Source organism: Notamacropus eugenii, chromosome 7 (assembly GCF_028372415.1).
Source record: "Notamacropus eugenii isolate mMacEug1 chromosome 7, mMacEug1.pri_v2, whole genome shotgun sequence".
Lineage (NCBI taxonomy): Eukaryota > Metazoa > Chordata > Mammalia > Diprotodontia > Macropodidae > Notamacropus > Notamacropus eugenii.
Window position 1 is genome coordinate 100,922,525 of NC_092878.1, and position 24,355 is coordinate 100,946,879.

The following is a 24,355-nucleotide window of genomic DNA, read 5'->3' on the forward strand; positions in this document are numbered from 1 at the left end:
CCCCCACTGGTTCCCTTATCCCCTACTTTCCTGTAGTGTAGATTTTTATACCAAATTGAGTGAGCATGTTATTCCCTCCTTAAGCTAAATGTGAAGAGAGTAAGCTTCACTTTTTCCCTCTCTCCTCCCCGCTTTTTCCCTCCATTGAAAAAGCTTTTTCTTGCCTCTTCCATGAGAGATAATTTACCCCATTCCACCTCTCCCTTTCTCTTCCCAATATATTCCTCTCTCACCCCTTAATTTAATTTTTTTAGATATCATCCCTTCCCATTCAACTCACCCTGTGCTCTCTGTGTATGTGTGTGTGTGTGTGTGTGTGTGTGTGATCCCTCCAACTACCCAAATACTGAGAAAAATTTCAAGAATTACAAATATTATCTTTCCATGTAGGAATGTAAACAGTTCAACTTTAGTAAGTCCCTTATGATTTCTCTTTCCTGTTCACCTTTTCATGCTTCTCTTGATTCATGTGTTTGAAAGTCAAATTTTCTATTCAGCTCTGGTCTTTTCATCAAGAATGCTTGGAAGTCCTCTATTTCATTGAATGACCATTTTCCCCCTGAAGTACTATACTCAGTTTTGCTGGGTAGGTGATTCTTGGTTTTAGTCCTAGTTTCTTTGACTTCTGGAATATCATATTCCAAGCCCTTCAATCCCTACATTAGTAGAAGCTGCTAGATCTTGTGTTATCCTGATTGTATTTCCACAGTACTCAAATTGTTTCTTTCTGGCTGCTTGCAATATTTTCTCCTTTATCAGGGAACTCTGGAATTTGGCTACAATGTTCCTGGGAGTTTCTCTTTTTGAATCTCTTTCAGAAGGTGATCAGTAGATTCTTTCAATATTTATTTTGCCCTCTGGTTCTAGAATATCCGGGCAATTTTCCTTGATAATTTCATGAAAAATGATGTCCAGGCTCTTTTTTTTTATTGTGGCTTTCAGACAGTCCCATAATTTTTAAATTGTCTCTCCTGGATCTATTTTCCAGGTCAGTTGTTTTTCCAATGATATATTTCACATTATCTTCCATTTTTTCATCTTTTGGTTTTATTCTGTAATTTCTTGGTTTCTCATAAAGTCATTAGCTTACATCTGCCCCACTCTAATTGCTAAAGATCTGTTTTCTTCAGTGAGCTTTTGAACCTCCTTTTCCATTTGGCTAATTCTGCTTTTTAAAGCATTCTTCTCCTCATTGGCTTTTGCCATTTGGGTTAGTCTATTTTTAAAGGTGTCATTTTCTTCAGCATTTCTTTGGGTCTCCTTTATCAAGCTGTTGACTCACCTTTCATGATTTTCTTGCATTGCTCTCATTTCTCTTCCCAACTTTTCCTCCACCTCTCTTAATTGATTTTCAAAATTGTTTTTGAGTTCTTCCATGGTCTGCATATTTATTTTGGAGGTCTTGGATACAGAAACCTTGATTTTTATGTCTTCCTCTGATGGTAAGTATTGTTTTTCCTCATCTGAAAGGATAGAAGAAAATACCCGTTTACCAAGAAAGTAACCTTCTATAATCTTATTTTTTTCCCTTTTTTGGGCCTCTTCCCAGTCAGTTACTTGACTTTTGAGTACTCTGGGGACCTGTAAGTTCTCAGTTCCTCCAGGGTGGCACAATCAAGGGAGAGGAGTTTACTCCTCTCCTGGCTTGCCTTCTGGTCTAGGAGCTACCAAAGCTTTTCTGTCCAGAATCTGCAAGTAGAATTCCCTTTACAAAACCTCCGCCAGCTCCTCCACTCCAGCCAGCACTCTTCCTCACCCCAAGGCCACCAGTCAGGGCTGAGACTCAGATCAGCAGCTCAATTCCCCTAGGGGCTTTAGGTCGAGGGCTCCAGAAATGGACATTGCTGTTGCTGCCGCCACCTGGGGCTGGGACTAGGGGAGGACCCTGCTCCCTTCTCACCCAGATGAAAAAGCTTTCTCACTGACCTTTGAAGCTGTCTTTGGTGTTTGTGAGTTTAGGGATCTGAAAATTGCAGCTGCTGCCAAGGATTCCACCCCAAGGCCCATTCCAGTCCTGTTCCTGCTGGTGCTGCTCAGCCAAGGCTGGCCTGAGCTCTATGGGTTGTGCTCTGCTCCTCAAACTTGTGTGATAGACCTTTCTTGTTGGCCTTTCAGGCTACCTGGGGCTGGAAATCTCTTCATTCTGTCGTTTTGTGGCTTTTGCTGCTCTAGAATGAGTTTAGAACCGTTTTTACAGGTATTTTATGGGCTGTGAGGGAAGAGCTAGAGTAGGTGCATCTTTCTACTCTGCCATCCACTCCCTACTCAGGATTTTGTAAGAAAGATTCATGTATCAGGTAGGTAAACTAAGTGGCATTCCCCTGTCTAAGGTTGTGTGAGTTGTAAACAGTCTTTGAAAGCATTTTATAAAGAATTCCAAGAACACTTCAAACAGGAATAGGTTTCACACTTCCAGGGTTAGAACTATCTCATCTCAGAGTTAGAAAGGAATTCAGAGGTTATCTGGTGTAACCAGAACCTACTCTGCAACATCTCTAAAAGGTTGGCATCCAGTACTATTTTTTTAAATTATTTTCTTTTCAATTAACTGGACAAAAGAAGAATTTTACAACAACAACAGAAGATGATTACCCATGAAACTGAAAGCCTACCATGTACAATTTGCTTTTCCCTCCAAATAAACAATAAAATTATTGTGTGTATTTTTTTCTTCCCGCCCTCATCCTAGAGATGCCTACCATTAGATACAAATAGGTGTGTGTGTATATAAAATTATTCTGTACATACTTTTCTTTATCAGTTCCTTCTCTGGATTCAAACAGTGTCTTTGTGTGTCTTGTATTTTTAATTTGTGTATTTGTAATGGTCAAAATGACTTAGTTGCTCAGTTATTCTTAAAACAGTATTGCTGATACTACATACAGTATTCTCCTAGTTCTGTTTACTTCATTCTTCATCATTTTGTGCAAGTCTTTCTACATCCTTCTAAGATCATTGAGCTCATCATTTCTTATAGCACAGTAGTATTCCATCATAACTATACACCACAACTCATTCATCCATTCCCCAATTGATGGGCACTACTCTTGAAGACCTTCAGTGATAAGCAATTCTCTGTCTTCTTGACTATTCTATTCTGGGACAGCTCTAATCACTAATTTTTCCCCCTCACAAAGAACCGAAATATGCCTCCCTGTCACCTCATCCCATTGTTTGTACTTATGGCCTGTTTGGCCAGATGAAAACAACTCCCATGCCTCCTCCATATGAGAGCCTCAGAAATCAATACAGATAACTGCTTTTTTAAGCTTTCTCTCCTTTTGAATATGCATCCTCTCTTCTGTTAACTAATCTTTGTATGGCATAGTCCCAAGTCCCATCACTATCATGATCACCCTTTTCTGGCTGCATTCCAGCTTCTCAGTGGCCTTCTTAAAGTGTGATGGCCAGAACTGCAACTACCAATCCTTCCAATGTGGTGTGACTATCACCTTGTCCATTCTGGACGCTATGCTTCAGTTAATGCAACTTAAAATCTCACTAGCTCTTTGGCTACTACATACACATTTTGGGGAGAGATTAAGTTTTTAGTCCACTAAATTGCTCAGATATTTTTCCCACTGGAACTATTATCTAGCCATGTTCCACCCCCTTCTGTAATTATGTTGCTGATTTGTTTTTATCTCCTTAATAGCACTTTATATTTATCCCTCTTAAAGTTCATCATATTATATTTTCATCACGTATTTTCAGACTAGCGAGAATTTTTTGGTTGCCAACCATGTTATCCATTGTATTAACTGTCCTTCCCAGTTTTGTGCCATCTGTAGATTTGATATGCGTTTTATCTGTGCCTTCATTCAACTTAATGATGATGAAAATGTTGATATACTAGCTAAGTATAGAGCCCTATAGCACACAACTTCCTCTAAGGTCACACTGATAGATTCAGTACCACTCTGATGGTTTAGTATGCTCTGAATCAACCCAATATGTGTTATAATTTAGTTCACATCTTTACAGCTCATCTTAAGAGCAGGGAGATAGTTTGTTCAGTGTCTTGTGTAGGTAATCTATGTTTTCAGGATTCTTTCTACCACTATGGAGCCTTATGTTCAAGGATGCTTGATTTAATTTGTGTGCAAACTCTTTCCACTGTTAAAGATAGCACCCCATGTATTAAATAGTCTTCATGAGCTGCCGTGGCAAAAAGATCACCTTTTGGGGAAAAGCCACTGTAGGCTTAGGTTGGCTGATCATGACCTATTACTGGGCCTATACTGGGAGCCTATACTGTAAACCTTGCTAGTTTAATAAGACCTAGGGTCTCTTCTGCTCTCCTAGCATAACCTTTGAGAACCCAACATGACCTCCAAGCCACAATGAAATATTTAAGGAGGAATTTAACATTGAGTCCAATAATTAGAGAAAGAGAGAAGAGGAGAAAGAGAGAGGAGAGAATAAAGAGGAGAGAGAAGTCAACAAACATTTATTGAGCGCTTACGATATGCCAGGCACTGCTCTGAGTACCAAGGATGTAAAGTGAGGCAGAAATGTTCTAACAGGGGAGAGAGCCTTAAACTAGCTAAATACTGCACAAACACACATGTACATATACATACACATTAGATACATACACAGTCTACATATAATTCTATGCACACATATACATATTTGCATATTCAATATTGTTCAATACATTCATATATAGACATATACAGATTACACGCACATATTAAACATGTATGTATATACATATACACATGTACACAATACAGATTATATAGATATAATGTGTACATATATTCACAATATTATATATATATATACAGATACCCAAATGTGCATATACACGTATATACATGTGTACATACCTACTAGATAGATGGATACTTAGACAGATAGATGATAGATAGATAGATAGATAGATAGATAGATAGATAGATAGATAGATAGATAGATAGATAGATAGATAGGACAGACAGATAGACATACACACAGTGCCAATGGTGGGCAATCTCAGGGAAGGAAAAGAGTGGAAGGAAGAACCGGGAAAGATGTCTTGCAAAAGATGAGATTTAAGTCTTTATAGAAACCAGAGAACTCCTAAGAAGGGAAAATGAGAAGGAAAGGCATTCCTTGCCTGAAGACAGTCAACAAAAAAGCACAGAGTTCCGAGGTGGAGTGCCATGTGTGAGGAGTTGTGAGAAGGCCTTGCTGCTGGATTTATGGAAATCTAGACTATCTAAATAAAAGCATAATTTTAGAGACTGAAAATGTAGAAAGTTGGCTGGCCAGTTGGCTGGCCACAGAGAGACATTTGATCCTGGACAGGTAATAAGAAGTCACCAGAATTTGTTAAATAGGGGAGAATAATGTGGTCAAATCTGCACTTCAGGAAAATCACTTTGGCAGTGGAATGAAGTGGGAAGACACATGAAATGGGTAGATCACCTAACAGGTTGTTGCAGCCAATTCTCCAGGCATGAGATGGTGAGGGCCTGAGCCAGGGTGGCAATCTTGAGTGTAGAGAAGGGGATGCATCCAAGAGATGGGCATTGCTTTGTTTTAAAGAATACTTATTAGCTTTCATAATCTTTTTAGATACTGCAAACTATGTAGAATGTGTAAAAAAAAAGGGAGATATATAAATATAGATGTACCCCCTGAGATATTTATCTATGCACTAGATATACTCATATCTATAGATAGATATTGTCCCACTTTTTTGTTTTTTATAAGTATTTCTACAGATTTATGTCTATCTATAGATGGATGCATCTATATAGACATAGCTATATAGAGATATCTCATAGATAGATATATCATATATAGATCAATATATATATATATATATATATATATATACATATATCAGCAATCTGTGTCTCACATTTTCATGTACTTGTATCTTACAGTAATATTCTCCATTTCCACAGGCATTTCCTATTCAAAACAGGAACAGGGACGACGCCACTGTTCAGTACTGCCACACCAGGATACACAATGGCATCTGGCTCTGTTTATTCCCCCCCGACTCGGCCACTACCTAGAAACACCCTATCAAGAAGTGCTTTTAAATTCAAGAAATCTTCAAAATACTGTAGCTGGAAATGCACTGCCCTCTGCGCTGTAGGGGTCTCTGTCCTCCTGGCAATACTACTATCATATTTTATAGGTAAGTCCCCATTTTCATGATTAAAACTACATTCTAATTAGTACTGATAATAAATCTCCTGAAATAGTCATGTTATTCAAATTCATACATTGTATTATCATTGAGCTAGAACCAGTGACTGTATTTTATGTAATTATAAGTTCACATAGGGTAAATGTTAATACATGAAGCCACTTGGTGGGGGGAAGTCATCATTCACACTAATCGAGCCTAGCTGTATTGTGACTGTAAATCAGGAGACCCATATTGCTATTTTAGTGATCTGATGTGTAGATTTACTTTGCCCAGCAGCATAGCAAGAGATTATATTTCAGAGTGAGGTGTTCGTGTTAGGCTGGTAAGTATGCTGTATAAATCACAAAGTATTTTCATCAAATTTCAGGAATTTTAGATAAATAGGAAAGCTCATGTTTGTGCTCTCATTTTTTTAAAGGAAGTTCTTTCTTTCCCAATAAAGTATAGCCTTGTCCACTAAGTTTAAAACGTTTCTGCTTTTTGGCATATCCCTAATGAAAACATGTGCATCTCTGCTACATTTCATGCACACAAAATATTTTCTATCCTTGCTGGAATAAACATCAGACAGGAATCTCCATGGCTGTGTAGTCAGTAGGGAGCTCTGCCTACTTGTGGTATCACACATCTTTCAGCTAACTCAGCAATCTCAATGTAAAGCTCATCACTCAGGGCCATCACCCAGCACTCAGGAGCACTCCCTGGAGGGCTTCAGGCCCATAAAACAATGAATGGATTATAGACTCATTCACATATGTGGAATTTTTCATCTTTGCAGATGGAGTATTGATCATATTTGTCATTTAATAAGTAATCCAAGTAATGCAGGCTACTAGTAGAAAGTTGCCCATAGCCGTATGACTTAACCATTTCATAACATGCCGGAACACACAACCAATTAGAAATTATTTCTGAAATGTAAGAAATTACTACAATAATTTGTGTCCTGCTCCTAAGTGAGAGAAAGGACTCACTGCTTCGAAATGCTACTAGTGTTTACAAAAGCATAGCATGGATTGACATAGACTGACATAACATGACTGACCCATGAAGAAAAAAAAATAACTAGTGATACAAATTCAAGGTTTTTTAAAATTTCTATAACAAAATGATGATTGCACGTGAAACTGCATATTCACTATGTATAGCTTACTATTTCTTTGAAATATGCAATGAAAATGTCATGTAAATTTCCATTTTTCCTCTTTTTTTCCTCCTTTACCCCCTCACCTCAAAAATGGGTGCCATTAGACACAAAGAGGTATAGGTATAGGAGTGTGTGTGTGTGTGTGGTGTATATGTGTGTGTGTATGCATAAAATTATTCCATATATACTTTTATTTATTAGTTCTTTCTCTGGATGCAGATAGCATCTCTCTTTGTATGTCCTTTATAGTTAATTTGGGTACCCATAATAATCAAAATAGCTTATTTGCTCCAAGTAATTTTTAAAACAATATCACTATTACTGTATACAGTGTTCTCTTGGTTTTGCTCATTTCACTCTTTATTATTTCATGCAGGTCTTTCCATGTTTTTCTAAGATCATGAAGCTTATTATTTCTCATAGCACAATAGTAATATTATATCACAATCCCATACCACAACTTGTTCAGCCATTCCCCAAATGATGAGCGAAAGAATCTATATGTTCTAAAATGTTCAAAGCAGCTCTCTTTGTGGTGACAAAGAACTGGAAATTGCACAGATTCAAGTTTCCAAAGGAGTTCGTTATTGGGAAATCCTGCTCAGCCTAATAACCGCAACGTGGCTGCATATGGAATAATCTGATCATTCTTTGATGAGCTGCATTGTTCCGGTGTCCAAATTACTCCCTAGTTTTAAGGAACTGTATGAACTCTTGTGGGTGGGTCACAAAGGTTAGTCCTTAAACAATAGCATATTTTTTAGTAAAGACTAGCAGGCTAGAAAATAAGGAATCAACTCAGACAGAAGCAGCGTTTTTAAGGCAATCATGTTGTATTGTAACTGGGCCATCTAACAAGCAGTACTAGCTTGCAGCAGTGTTGAGCTGTTTCTCCAAATAATTGGCAGTAAATGGCATGTGAGAAATTAGAGCATAAAATTTTAGACTTTTTAAAGGAATCTAATATTTTAGAGCTGTGAATGAATCTAAGCCAAAGCTTTCCTCTTATAGAAGAAGGAGTTGTTGGTCCAAAATGACCAAAGTCACACAGGAGGTTAATATCATTGACTAGAACCCATATATCCTGAATCTTAGTCTATATCACACTGCCAGATCCACTGCCTCATCCATTGTCTCAAAAGATTTGTACACTTTGAGTCACATGTACATAATTAATGTGGATTTCTAATGAGACCCTACCTTTGTGCCTCATTCTAACTAAAAAATTTTCCCTCCCTCATTTGCTCCTTCCTTCGTGCTGTCTAAATGTCCTCTTTAGTTCTGGTTAGTGCCAGAGGGGTCACATGGGGATGACCCTGGGCTCTCAAAGGCTTTGCCACTGAAGTGCAACATCTAATTGGATCTACCAAAGTGGGATTGCTTCTAGTGTGGATTTGGCAATGGATTGTGTGTCAGTTGCCAAAAGTCCAGCGTTGCTAAATTTGTAAAGCCTCTTCACCACAAAATTGGCCACTGAGAGAATTTTTTGAGCCACAGAAACTCATGACATTTTCTGCTAATGGAAGGGGTACTCACCCCTATGGAATCACAGTTTTGTTTTTTTTTTAAGTGCAAATGTAAGTGTATACGAATGTAATGATAAACATCAGGTATTATATTTCTCTATTAGAATTGTTTTGTGCATATGTCATCATAAATTTTGTGATCCACATCTTATTCCCCAAAGCATCTAAACATAACAATTAAACAACTGACCTACAAAGTGAAAAAAAATCATACTTTCTTCTTTCCCAGGTACAACAGTTCATTACTATTCCACCTGTTTCTATTACCACCACGTTAGAGTTATGCCCTTACATTTCTTACAGCACAAACAGAAGGAGAAACAAAGCCAGTCTTTAACTTATCTATAACATACGTTGTCTTTAAGAAATTTTGATTCCTTTCATATACTTTATTTTCAAACTACTTCATTAGTTGTAACATTTTTAGGATCCTTTCTACAATATATTTTACACACATTTTACTTGCTCCTCACAATACTTGTGAGAAAGGAGGAGACATTACCTTTTTTCAAGCAACAGGGAAATTGGAGCTCAGTGAAGACTGACTTGTCCAGGCTTGGGTAGCTGGTCAGTGGCAGAGGCCAGGTTAGAACCCAGGAATTTTGATACCTAGGCTAATGCTCATGTTGTTTACCTCTAACTGCTGATCCTAATTATCCAAGGACTGCTTAGCTATTTTATTAGCTCATTTATTCTAGAGGAAAGAACACATGAAAGTATACCTTTTATTTCCTTTTCACTTAGCAACGTGTGGTGCCTTTTGTAAAATGTTGTCTTAGCTTCTGGGCAGACATCTATGAAACAGACAAGGAGGAAGAGGGTACTTGCCTAGCCAGCAAGATCAGTCCTGGGACTCCATAGGGTAGCATGTCACAACCAGATTGCTCTCACTTACAAAAACTGTAGCCATCATGAGAAGCATCTGTGAATTTTTCCCTCTGTCACTTCCCTCTTTACTTCCTCCTTCTTTCATCCCTTCTGAGGGTCCTCTTCATTTCTGAAGTTAGAGCCAGGGGATGAATAAGGCAGCCCAAAATAACGAGCTACTCTACCACTAGCTTCTCTCCCACCATTTTCTTCTTCTCTTTCCAATAGGCAAGGGAGCTGGAGTGAGCTGAAGGCTAGAGCATTAATATATCACTCCCATCAAATGTTGCTCCCCCAGGACATTAGAAGCAGCTCTTTCTCCTTTGGCTTTAGCGTGGAGGAGGGGCAGGATTGGAACATCATAGCTGATAAGTAATAAATAAAGCAGCATAATGGATGTGCCATTATTTTGTAGCTTCTGGTTTTAGGTGTTCAAATTCAGTTCGGCAATCATTTATTAGATAAATGTAAAAGAAAATAAACCACGAGACAGCACTGTGTGAAACAGAGCCCAGAATTTGGAGTCAGAAGACCTGAATTTCCCAGAATGAAACTGAAGTTAGGTAAGATAACTCAGTACATGTTATATTGCAGTAGTTCAGGTGAGAGAGATAATAAGTGAACTACGAAGGTGAAAACAGGAGTGGAAGGGGCTGATGGAGGAAGATTGTGGAAATTGAATTGACAGAACTTGTGGGTTGATTAAATTTTGGTGGTAAAGCATGGGAAGAGTCAAAGATGACAGTAAGAGGTTTGAACCTAGTAACTGGGAGAACTGTGATGCCATTGACAGTCTGGGAAATTAGGAGGAAGGGCATGTTTTTGTAAAAGCTGATGTTTGGGGAAATGTGAATTAATAATATTAGCAGTAATAACAATAAGAACAATTAACAATAATAGTTAACATTTCTTTAATATTTTAGATTTTACAAGTCAGTTTACAAATATTATCTTACTTGATTCCCAATAACAACCCTGGGAGGTAGGCACCATTATTATCCCCATTTTACAGATGAAGAGTCTATAAGCAGAGGTTAAATGACTTGCCCAGGGTCAAAAAGCTTGTGTGAGTCTGGATGTGAATTCAAATCTTCCTGAATCCAGCTCCACTGCTCTGATACCTAACTGGCTTGTTGATGTTCTATGAACATTTGAATTAAGATGTCAGTCAAATATATAAGTGGAGGCACCATAAGAAGTTCAGATATGTGGAAATAGAATCAGAAGAGAGATGAGGACTAAAGATAAAGACTGGTAATTATCCAAATGGAGGTGATTATGGAAGTCACTCATGTGAATGAAGGGAATTAATGTACAGAAGAAAGCAGGTCAAAGACAGAGCCTCAAGATCACCCACACGTAGGGGGCAGGATGAAGGACAGCAGCGGAAAATGAGACTGAGGAGGACTATCAAAGAGGTAGGAGGAGAACCAGAAGAGAGCCAGCATCACAGAAGCCAAAAGAGGAGAGAATATCCAAAAGGACATGACCAAAAGCAAAAGTAAAAAAAAAATTGAACATTACAAAAAAGTCAATGGACATGAAAAGTAAAAACAGGTCATGGGTTTTGACATTTGAGGAGGCATTGGTGATTGTAGAGAGACCAGTCATTTCAATTAGTGAAATAGGATAGCAAGCCAGATTGCAAGAAACTTAAGATAGAGTGGAGGCAGCAGATGTAGACTGTGCTTCCTAGTTCATCAGTAAAGAAGTGTAGAGAAAAGAGTTGTTCCGTCTTTTTCATTTGAGTCTGCCTCTTTGTGACCCTATTTGAGGTTTTCTTGACAAAGATACTGGAGTAATTTGCTATTTCCTTCTCCAGATCATTTTACAGATGAGGAAACTGAGGCAAACAGAGTTAAGTGACTTGTCCAGGGTCATTTAGCTAGTAAGTGTCTCAGAGCAGATTTGAACTCACTAAGATAAGTCTTGATGTCAGGTCTTGAATCTAGATGTCAAGAAAAAAAGAGTACAGAATCTAAAGCCAGACAACCTCATTTCTGATCCTAGATTGCTGCTTGTGTAATATTGAACACCCCAGGATTTATTTTTCCCCATCTGAAAAATGAGGGGTTAGAACTAGGTTGCTTTGAAATCTGTTTCCTCATTCTAAATCCTAATATCATAAAGTGAAGGAGAAGTGGGGCGGTAGCTTGAGGTGATAGTAAGGTTGAGGACATATTAATAAGGCAAGCCATTATGTCCCATTAACTTTTTAAAGCTAGTAGGGTGTTGTCATCTAAGAAAATGCTTCTCGAGTACATTAAGGGGCACCTTGAAACTCAGCATGTCTTTCAACAATGAGCAGGTTGCTAATTCCTAACCCTCTACATTAAGCATAGTGTTAAGTGCCAGTAGTACAGGAAGAACCAGAGACACTGCAGACCCATCATAAAATTTCCATCCCAATCCTTTTGAGCCCTGATCTACCCATTCCTCCTCTTATTTCCACTCTAAAACTCCAGAAGGAAAAATGTTGGCCAAAGGCACCAGCAGCTGTGGGTTTTGCACAGAGGCACAGAAGGGAAGATTTCTTGCTTTGTGTAGTTGGTCGTGCTGTTATGAGGAGAGGGCAGGAATCCAGGACCCAATTCCTTCCTTCATTTTCTGATGACTTTGGGGAGTAGGTGAAAATAACCCATAATTATTGTGATGCAGAAAAATCAGAAACTGATACACTAGCACAGGTTGTTAGAATGATAGTGTTTCAGAATGCTAGCTCTGGAAGAGAACTTTGAGATAATCTAGTCCAACCCTCTTCCTGGCACATGCCTTTTTTTAAACAAATAGGGAAACTGAGTCCTAGCTCCAATGAGAAAGTAGAAATCCTTCAATCTAACTGTTAACAAATAAGAGTCAGTGTTACTGGGCACTCTCTGATGGGAGTCTTTGAGTTTGATTTTCTTTTTATCCTCCATGGCTAATCCAGCGCCTCGTGCAGGGCAGGCATTTAATCATTGCTTGCCATCGAACTGAATTGTTTTGATACTAATTAAAATGGGATCAAAATTAACAAAATCATAGTGGAAGCAATACAAATGGTAATTTTACCTCAGGTTTATGCCCATCTAACAGCTATCCTGACAAACTGAAAGACAAAGTCCTTAAGAGCAATAAGAGATCATTTCATTCCAGCCCCAACCTGGAACCACAAAATAAGACCTAGAAAAAGGGAGGGGGGGAAACAGAGAGAGAAGGAGAGACAGAGATGGATGAGAGAGAACGAGATAGAGAAAGAACTAAAGAAACAGTCGGAGACAGAGAGCAAGAAGGCGGGAGAGAGAGAGAGCGAGAGCGAGAGGGAGAGGGAGAGGGAGAGGGAGATGGAGAGGGAGAGGGAGAGGGAGAGAACAAGAACTTTTAGAAAATATTGTGGCATTGTGTTTTCTTTGCATTATTGCCCCAATGCTTAGTTCTGCAGTTTGCATTTCTTTGCATTTCTAGAGCACTGAAAGGTTTACAGGGAGTTTTCATTTCAACAGTCATTTAAGAGAAGTACTGTAAAGCATTATACAATGGGGTAACAGAGTTAGTTAAGTCATTTGTTAATAATGATTTGTAACCATGTGGGATTATTGTTCTAATAGATACTTAGCCTAATGTTATCAACTTCCATAGACAGACAGTTTTTATATTCCGATTAATCTTTAAGAACAAAAGATATAAATTCTGGCTTCTCGTTTTCCTTGGACAGCTGAAACAAACTAGTTCCTGAAATAGATATCGTTGTGCAGCTGCTAAAAAGGCTGTTTAACAACAGAAGCATTTCTTAGATCTGGCAAAAGCATATCCTGTCCAATCCATGCTCATTGCAGCTTTGATTCCTTAGCAGTTTATCTGTTCCATTTCTACGTCTATTTGCATTTTATGAACATTTTTCTTCTTTCTGTACCTTGAAATTGATTATAGTATTAGCCATTTATCTGCGGATGAGGGTCAGAAGGAAAACATATGCCAGCCCTTTACTATTCATGAGAAATCAAGCATTTAAATATATATGGCAAAATAAAATGTTGTGACATTCTGTTTTTTTCTTCTTTTGACATGCCTTTGTAATAAAAGTGCCTTTTTATTAGGTTATAGAACCCAGCTAAGCAATGAATTACATGCCATTTTTCACTGCTGCTTCTCTTAACTCGAACAGTTGAATTACATCGACAAAATATATTTTGACTGAGACAGTAGTAGAATTTTCATACTAATTTGATCTAAGCTCATTCTAGAAAGGATTGTTTGTTGTATATTATATATGTGCTTATACATAATATCACAAATATTTAAAGCTTGGAAACAAAAAAGTCTATGGCCTATATATCAATTTGATTGCATTCTTATGGGAAGCATGAGTCAGTGAAATATTAAAGTCTAAATGTCACAGCAGGTAGTCTGAACCTACCTAGGTGAATTGAGGCTCAGAAGGAACTACTTTTCTCTTGTAAGGAAGGTATTTAGTTATAGGGATTAGATATCACTTGACACATGATGAAATAGAGTACAATAAGCATTTAACACAGGAATCAAAAACTTAGAAGACAGAGAGAGAGAGAGAGACAGAACCAGAGAGAAACTGAAACAGGAAGATAGAGAGAAGGAAACAGAGGCCTTCTAGGTCTTCAAGTGTGGCCCCCTTTGACTGAATCCAAAGTTTGAGAACTTAGAGGACAAAGTGTGAGATCCTAGAGCGCCACATGTGGCCTCTAGGCTGGAGGTTCACCACCCCAGGACTAGATCACAGAATTGTAGAATTAGAACTGGAAGGAACTTAAAGGTTTTATCCAAGTCCCTGTGTTTATGCATATTAGTTGTATTGTGAAAGAAAACACTGAGAAAAAATAAACAAAAAAAAAATAAAATAGGGTTGGGGTCTTTTTAAGTGTCTATAGATCTGTATCCCTACTCTATCAGTTCTTCCTTTGCGAATGGAAAGCATTTTTCATCATGAATCCTTCAGAATCATCTTGGATCTTTGGTATTTCTGAGAATAGTCAAGTCATTCATCATATAATACTGCTGTTACTGTGTATGATGTTCTCTTGGTTCGGTTCATTTCTCTTTGCATCAGTTCATGTATAAGTCTTCCAAAGTTTTTCTGAAAACATCCTGCTCATCATTCCTTATAGCACAATATTATTCCATCATAATCATATGCAACAACTTGTTCAGCCATTCCCAAATTAATGGAAATCCCCTCAATGTCCAATTCTTTGCCCCCCCAAAAAAGCTGCTATAAATAGTTTAGTACATATAGGTCCTTTTCCTTTCAGCTTTTTATCTCTTTGGGATACAAACCTAGTACATACTACCTCTCTTAAGGACATTTCAGGCTTTGCATTTTATAATTCTGTAATTTTATATTCATTAGTTCAATTAGAGAAAAAAGAGGGTGAAAATTAATACTAAGTAATTATCTTTTATTCCTCCTGTTGTTACTGTCTCTTTCATTCTTACAAAGGGATATAATTTGTAAAAGTGAAATCTTCTCTCCAGAAACACTGAAACACACATTGACATTTTGGACAGGTCACATAGACAATATCTATTAAATATGTAAAAGTGCTGCAGTCATTTTTCAGTCATGTCTATTTCTTTGTGACTCCCTTTGGGGTTCTCTTGGTAAAGATACTAGAGTGGTTTGCCATTTCCTTCTCCAGCTCATTTTACAGATGAGGAAACTGAGGCAAACAGGATCAAGTGACATGCCCAGGATCACACAACTAGTAAGTGTCTGAGGCTCGATTTGAACTCAGGAATAGGAATCTATCTGCTGTACCACCCAATTGCTCTTAAAATAGTGCATCCAGACAAATACTCTTTAACTGAAATCGTATACTCAATTCAGTATAACCTACAGACTCATGTTATTTACTTACAAATATTCAAATTCTTAAAGAGGAAAAAATACAGAATTACTCCCTAATCTCAGGAATTTGTGTTTTTTTGGTGATGTTGTTTTGACAAGGATGTGTTTGAAATTACAAGTTGTTTTTTAATACAAGATTAAAAATGTCTGTTCACTGGCTTGATGGTGCCATTGTAGTTGTAAAAATACTGAGATGTACATGATATGTACAACTGTAGTGCCTGCGCTGGTGTGGTTGAGGCTGACGAATCACCTGAGACAAGGCGTTCTGAGCTGCAGTAGTGCTAAAGCTGATCAGATATACACACCATGTCTGACCCCAGTGTCGGGAGGCCCTGAGAGGAGAGGGCCACCAGTTTGCAAAGGACTGGACTGGACTGGCCCAAAAAGAAAAGACAGAAAAAAGTTAAAGCTTTTCAGACAATCAGTATTTGGTTAGAGCCAGGGAGTGTAGGACTCAATCAAAGGAAGGAAGGAAGGAAGGAAGGAAGGAAGGAAGGAAGGAAGGAAGGAAGGAAGGAAGGAAGGAAGGAAGGAAGGAAGGAAGGAAGGAAGGAAGGAAGGAAGGAAGGGAGGGAGGGAGGAAAGAAAAACAAGGGAGAGAAAAGAAGGGAAGGAGACAGAAAGGAGAGAGAGAGAGAGAGAGAGAGAGAGAGAGAGAGAGAATGAGAAGTATATATGCAGGAAAAAATCCCAATCCATCACCACTCCCCACCAATTCTTTGTGTATATTGCATTTTAACCTTGACTTGATTTAAGATATACTGAAGTGATTAGTACATAGTAACACAGAGATTTCCCATGCTACTGTTACCCCCTCAGGTTTGGGGAGAGATGATCGCAAAATTACAGTGCATTCAAAGATAATATTTTTTTAACTCCTCCATTTAAAGACAAGTAAAATCCGAGATGTTCTGGGCATAAACAACTTGTCACATAGCCTGTGAAATACAGTAATGTTTTCTCTGTTTTAGGTTCTCATTTGTTCAGAACGTAAGGAAAAATCTCCGGGCTGATGCCAAGTGCAAAGCATAATACAATATTTACCATTTCAATGCTCCATGGCATAAATATTTAATTGGAATTGCATATGTCATTTGCTATTACATGAGTAGTACTGAGAGCAGAGTGTTCAGTGAGAAATGATCTTTACGGAGGAGAGCATAAGAAACAGTCACTGGCATTCATAAAGTTAAAAAAGACTTGACAGATTTCTAGGGATTGAAGAAATTAATTTATCACAAACATCTTTGTCTCTGTTGAATGTGGGAAGAGATCCAACAGTAGGAACAATCAGTCTTTGACCTTCAGCAGGGTGGACGTGACCTCTATGATCCTATAACTCATCCCCTGCAAGTCTCTCCTCGCCCACTGTTGCCACAAAACAATACGGAAGTGTGTAGGCTCTTCTGTTTATCTTCTTTCCTGCCTTGTCACAAAAAAATTAATTTATTCTTTTAAAAATAGCTTTTTGCACATTTTACATGTTAGCCAAAAATGTTAAAGACTTTCAGTGTATTTACACTTAGGCACCACATTTAGCCTCAGAGAATGTGGATTAAGACTAAGAACTGGGTCATCTCTATCAACAGCCTCAGTTATATAATCCTAACTTATCACAAAAGGATGAGAAGCTTGATCATCTAGGTTTCTAACACAGGTTGACATAAGGGAACATGGGTTCTTTCACACAAATCTACAGGTGACTCAAAGATCCATTCTCAGTAATCTTATATAAATGAGGCACAATATAAGATCTGGTAATATTTTCCCCCCAAAAGCAAAGAAGTGATGAGAGAATCAATGACATTTCTTTTTTCATTTAACCTATCAAGAACTCCACCTTTCTATTTTTATCTGGATGGGCTTTGGGTTTTTTCTGGTTACATCTCAAGTTACCATAAAAATCATGTACTAAAGTTGCGCCTCTTTGTTGTCTGTTCATCTTTCGTAATGATGTGCATCAAGTATGCTCAAAGAATTATATCTACAGTCTGATCAAAATTTTTTAAAATATGCTAATGTTAAAATTAGAAATAAGGTTCCACATTTCATTTTCAAAAATATTGTGATTTGGAGAAAGGGGGAATATATATATAAATAGCTATATATATTACATTACATAATGTATTATATACACCTCTTTCATATCTTTCTGAGGTCAGAAATAACATAGAAGAAACCTGAATTTATCCACACATTTTTATTGTATAATAGTAGTTCTAAATACCAGCTGGGTAGAGCAGGCTTGTAGGGTCCAGCATGACTGAACTGTCCCCCTCCCAAATATATAAGACTTTCATATTCACAAAGATAACATCCCTTTCTTTTCCCACCTCCAAGAAACTCCAAGACATACTACCTACCTCCTCAATTCTACTCAAACAAGGGACTCTTAGAGTTTAGCATTTATTTGGGCTTCTGAGAGATTTCCAGACACCTGGCCCATATTGCTGTCCAGAACACCTGATTATCTAGGCTACAAGTATTCTTTCTCTTCAGCACTTATATCTCTTAAGATGAAATATTCAGCACCTCCCCTAAAAATAAGGTTAGACAGTCTTCAAAAATACCTTAATTGATCTCCCTACCTCTAGTTTCTCTTCTCTCTAGTTTCTAAGACTTCCTTCAATCTTGGGATCAAAAATGCTGGAGAAAACTTATAAACTAAGGCATACTTGTCACCTAAGCATATTCCTTTATTTCCTTTCCTCAACTATGTATCCCCCACTTTTCCTCTTCCTAAATGCTTTTTATTTTCCTTAAAGGGGAGGATACCGCTGGTTCCTACATCTTATGAGTTCCCCTCACACTGAGCTTGTCTTCTGCTGCACTCAGGTATTACTGCGGACTCTATGGGGGGTGGATGCGGCATTTTGAGGCCAAATTACATTCTGGCAAGGAAGTTACCCTCCCAGGAGATGAAGGACAGAAAGCCCATGTGAGAAGCATGATGAAGAGAGCAGTCATCCCTGAGGAGAAGGCAATGCCATGTGCCAAGATTCTCTTCTAAGAAGGGGAAGAGGAATCTGGGACCAACATTCCAACAGTATCAGAGGAAGTATTTCCTACCAATTTATTTGTTTAGAGTCAAAACACAGAAGTTTAGCGTCTTCCACAGCACTGTGGAAGATACTGGTTTGCCCAAGGATCACTAGACCTACTATTCTTTAAGACCACCTCATCCATCCAGGAATGAGGTAATAGCAATGACTGATAGACACTTATGATATATGATGCTTTCTCAGATGTCCCTGACAGTTGTGGAATTCTGTGGCATCTAAGATGCCCTCAGTCATGAAGGTTAAGTTTAGTAACATCACCTGATTTAGTCACCTCACTGCTCAGAAACTTGGAGTGTCTTCACAATCTTGGGTACTGGTTACATACTTTGTAAGTAGTTAGAACTGTGATTTCATCAGTGTCATCTACACTCCCTTCTCAACCTCTGGGATTCTTGTTCACATCCTACCGTAAACCATTCGCTAAGAACACATATCTTTCCATGAAGTCCCTTCCCTGCTTCTGTTAATAGCTGAAGAGTATCCGAGTAGTTCTTGGGCTGTCTTTTCTGTTGTCCTCTTCTCATTCCATGACCAACCCACTTCCTTTTTCTGGGCAGATAGATCCTTAAGAATGTGTGGTTTCCTATTACATTCACCACGTATTTTTTTATATTGCTCTCTTTTGGGTTACTTCTAATTTTGAAACAACATTGTATGGTGGAAAAAAGGATACAATGGAGCCAGAAGACCTGAGTACAAATTGTGACTGTGTGACCTACTACCCATGGGACCATGAGAATTCAACTCTCAGAAGTTTTCCCCTCTGTAAAATGGAGGGGATCAGACCCTTCCTTCTCTAAAACTCTGATTTTACACACAATTGCAGCCAAACCATCATTCCTAGCCACATAACAGCAGGGAAATATTGGTGTTAATTGCAAACATGGCAGCCATAAAAATGGCAAAAGGAGTTTGATTTCAAGAGAAAGAACTAAAAACAAACGTTTAGTACCCTCAGTTCCCACAAAGTCCCACGTTATGTTCCCCAGAAAATCCTATGCCTCTGACATCCTTGGCCAGCATTCAGCTGGGGTACCCTTTTGTGACATCATCATACAGGAATTCTCTTGCAAACATCTCATAAAGGAGGCCTTCAGAGGACCTCTTTTGTGACTGGCATCAGCCAGGGGAAATTTGCTGGTTTGTTGGAGGTTGTATAGATCTCACAGCTCTAGAAATGAATGCCTGACTAGCAGTGCTCCCAGACAACCAGGAAAATAGCCTGTCAGTCATATCTTTCTAAGGTAACAGGAAAAAAAGACAAAGCTTTACAAATTGTAACAAATGAAGTAACCATTTATCGACTATGTGTGTCATAATGTGAAAAGAGCACTGACCTAAAGACTTAGAAATCTAGGTTCTCCTTTCTGACTTTAATTAATTAACCAGGCCAGTTTGACCAAGTCACTCCAGACTTAAGTTTCTTCATCTAAGAGGGTGTTGGAATAAATAGATAATCTTATAAGATCAATTCCAACTTTATAATTCCATGATACTTCTAAGGGTTGATGAGGGCAAAGGCTGATATTTGCAAGAAGAGAATCTTTGAAGTAGCTTCTCAAGATAAAGGAATATGGGGAGGCATGATGTCACAGTACGAAGAGTCCCAGATTCAAATTCAGAGCAACTGCATTTAATCCTGGCCCCATCACTTCCTACCTAATATGACTTTGGGCAAGTTGAGCTCTCCAGACACAATTGAGGGGATTGAAATAGATGTACCCTGAGGTCCCTTTTATTTCTTAATCTGTGATGCCCTGCTTCTATGGTAAGGGTTATCTATCTTGATAACGTTTAAAGTATAAAACAGAATCACCAATGTGATTCATGTTATGTCTCTTGCTTCCTAAAATGCAGGATTTAGAGTTATCGTACAATGTGTTTACACTAGGGAGGGATTCATTAGTGACAGCTATTAGAAGACTTGCCAAAGAAACACCACAGTTCTGTCTCATTATTCAACAGCTTGTTGGGCCAGTTAACTTTCCATCTGGTTTTCTCCCTCTCAGTATACCTCCAAGAACTATCACTTCCCCTCCCCCATATGCTTACCAGGACAAGAATTTCTTTTTCTTTTTGAGATATGTAAACAAAGTTTTTGTTTGTTTCATTAGCTTTCATGGTTTGGAAAAAGCTGATTTTAAGTTTGTTGAGGCAACATTTCAGTCACGTCTGACTCATTGTGACCCCATTTGGGGTTTTCTTGGCAAAGAAACTGGAGTGGTTTATCATTTCCTTCTCTAACTTATTTTATAGATGAGAAAACTGAGGCAAACAAGTGTTAAGTGACTTGCCCAAGGTCACACAGCTAGTAAGTATCTGAGGCCAGATTTGAACTCAGGAAATGAGTTTACCTGACTCCAGGCTCAGTGTTATATTTATTGCACCACCTAGATGCCCCTCGATTTTAAGTACAAACCCTGAACCTAAAAAATTGTGCATATTTTTAAACTTGTGTTCAAACAAAAAAAAATAGTAAGAACCTACTTACAGAGATAGAATGGTATGGTGTCTAAGAGTTTGTCTTAAAGCCTGAAAGATATGGATTCAAGTCCCTCTTCTGACACATATTGGCTATATGATCCTGGCTACACTACTTAAATTCTCAGAGTTTAGGCAATTTTCTAAACTACGTTGTAGAGAAGGTGCTGAGCTGCATTGGTTGAAGGGATTTCCTCTCCTGAGGATTCCTATAAAATCACAGTTCTAGTCTCTTTTCCTAACCCTATTCCTATTACCTGAAAACTACCACACTAGATGTGAATACAGAGACAAAAGGAAATATCCATATTTAAGGATCATACATATGCTTGGAGAGAGGGAGGAGCAGTACAGGACTAAAAACCAAATAGGAATATAGGAATTATGTGTGCTCAAAATAATACTCATCCATGTTACTAAATTTGAGACCACCCTAGAAGAAAAACTAAATCTAATTCCCATTAGACTAGAGCACTGATCCCAGAAATACCAGAAAACCTACGAATGCTGGAACTGATGACTACAGGAAAATCAGCAAAACCCATTTTTTTGTAAGTCCTACTTGGGTCCCTTGGTGGTTCTGATTTTTTGTCAACAACAGCTGTGTCTACAATGGTGCAGCTGGAATTGGCGTCCAAGTGTTGTGCCTATGAAATATATGCATAATACCCCCCACATATGAAAAGAATATGTTATGTTATGATCAAATAGTCAAAGCAAACTGAGAAACTCACCATCTCAGTTCAAAGATTTATTGCCTTCTTGCAATAGCCTTCTGATTGGTCTCTCTGTCTCAGCCTTCTCCCTGCTTCTCCACACAGCTGCCAAAGTGATTTTCGTAAATTGCAGGTCTGACCATATCACTCTCCTACTCAATAAACTCCAATGATGCCTTGTGGTACCTAGGATCAAATGTAAGCTGTGTTTAGCTTTAGAGCTCTTCACAACCTGTCTGCAATGTACCTTTTCCAATAGGAAAAGAAAGATTTTTAGAGGCAGAGGTAGACATCAGAAATGGTGTGAGGTCTGCAAGCACCAGAGAGGAGGCCAGTTTTGCTCAATAATAGAGTGCAGGATAAGAAATAATACATAATAACATCACAGTGCCATCTCATCATTAAATAGCTTACAGGCCAGCTAACTTTCCATTTGATTTTCTCTCTTTTACCATAGTATCAAGAGCTACCCTGTACCCCTGACTCTGTTCTGGCCATTATCTGGATCATCAGAAATCACTTTGTCAGTATGTTCTGCCCCTTTGCCACCCCACCTCCTACCCCTCCACCTCTATCATCGTCATCATCAACACACAAACCCAGAGAAAAAGAACAATTCAGACAGATAAGGTATTGGCACAAGTTGTTTTTGTATTGTGTGTCTGTAGGTGTAAGAGAGAGAAGACAGACAAGACAGACAGGAAGTCTGTATTTAAGGATAACAGTAAGGTAGTCCTGTACAGATACTGTGCCTCTTTATCCTGATTGAAAGTTTCCCAGGTAGAGGGGTGGGACAGGGCACCAGCTCTGGAGTCAGGAGGACCTCAGTTCAAATTTGGCCTCAGCCACTTTCTATGTGAGTAACCCTGAGCAAGTCACTTAACCTTATTTGCCTCATTTTCCTCATCTGTAAAATGAGCTGGAGAAGAAATAGTAAACCACTCAAGCATCTTTGCCAAGAAAATTCCAAAATGCGATCATGAAGAGTCAAACACAACTGAAATGATTCAATGCCAAAGCTTCCTGTCTTTTGTGAGCACATATTCCCCAAGCATCCCAATGAAGGAAGCATGGACAATCAATCTCTCATACGTTCCAGGATCATCAGGAACTACTTGGCCATTTTGTCTCTCTCCAAATCATCATCCTTATCCCAAGTCCAGAGGAATTATAATACTTCATATAGATTAGAGGGAAAAGTTTGGTTGCAAATTTCATATCAAAAGGAAAAAAGCACATACTGTAGAGAAATATAATCACCAAAATTATTTATTTTTACTTAGAATTTTGAGGTTTACAAATTTCCTCTCCATAATCCAATAAGATGTATAAAACATAAACTCTGAAAAAATAATTCTTAAGTCAGTCTTTTTGGCATGTTGGGGAATACTCTTCAGATGAGATAAAAAATATAATTGTGTCAAGGCCAGATGTTCCTGCAAAGCTGGAAATAATTATTTACAATCATTATTCTAAAGATTGTTTTCCATAAGGAACTTTTCTGCTTTTATAAACACTAATCAACTTATGGTTTTTTTAATGGTAGCAAGAATATTCATCTACAAGAGTACTTTTGAAAGCTGTGTGAACTTTAAATAGCTGTAGTTGGATCAACAAGGCTATTGCAATAATAGTAAAATAGTAAATTAGTAAAAATAGTAAAATAGTAAAAATATTGCAATAATAGTAAAAAATAATAGTAAAAAATGGTAACAAAGAGTGATGAATTAGGAAACCAACATATTAGCTCACAAGTTGAATCTGTTTGGGTATGAAAACAGAAGGAAATTAAAAACAAAACCTAATTTATGGAAAGATAGGTCTTCCTAATTACAGTGTTTAGTCCAGTAAGGGTCCAAGTTACAAACTGTAATCTTTACATTCACTTGCCTTCTTCTTACATTGAAAATCTGATTGCACTCTGAATTCTTTTATCAAACCACATCATTGTCCCATATTCAAAATTATTCTACATATTTTTTCATTATTGCTTCTTTTCTTCAGAATCTCTACTCTTCATATATTTTATATGTTCTACATCTTCCATCATCTACATACAAAAAGTAGATTACATTTTATATACCAAAACTTGCAGAAGCAAATGTGGCATGATAAGTTGAACTGGCTGGTAGAATTGCATTCCATTTTAAAATGGAATGAAAAACCATAACAGCTAGAAAGACATCTGTTGATATTCATAACATTTCATGGAATCGGCGAATTTTAGAATTGTAAGGGGCCACAGAAGCCATCTAATTCAAACCTCTTCCCCTTCACCTAAAGTGAGAATTTCCCCTCCAGCATCTCCCAAATTTAGTAATTCAGTCTGTGCCTGAAGATTCCAGTAATGCCAAACTCACCACCCCTCTTCACATTATCATATGATTTGATTCTGGAGATTCAACCCCATCATATTACAATGAAGAAACTGAAAGATGAAACCACATATGGAGTAAGCTTTCAGAGCCAGTATCTAAAACTAGACATTCTGATCAACAAATCTAGTGCTTTTTCTTCTACAATATACTAAAGTAGCCCT

The 24,355-nt window shown here is 38.0% G+C and overlaps 1 protein-coding gene across 9 annotated transcripts in view; it reads left to right on the forward strand.

The window, feature by feature from the left end:
- TENM3 (teneurin transmembrane protein 3) overlaps positions 1-24,355 on the forward strand; it is a 3,393,579-nt gene that overhangs the window by 3,172,106 nt on the left and 197,118 nt on the right. For 8 of the 9 annotated variants that reach the window (XM_072622672.1, XM_072622671.1, XM_072622669.1 and 5 more), the window contains one exon: positions 5,901-6,139. In XM_072622672.1, the coding sequence (XP_072478773.1) occupies positions 5,901-6,139 (239 nt within the window). Of the gene's footprint in view, positions 1-5,900; positions 6,140-19,472; positions 19,864-24,355 lie in introns of those variants that run through there. The other variant, XM_072622678.1, reaches the window with a different exon arrangement.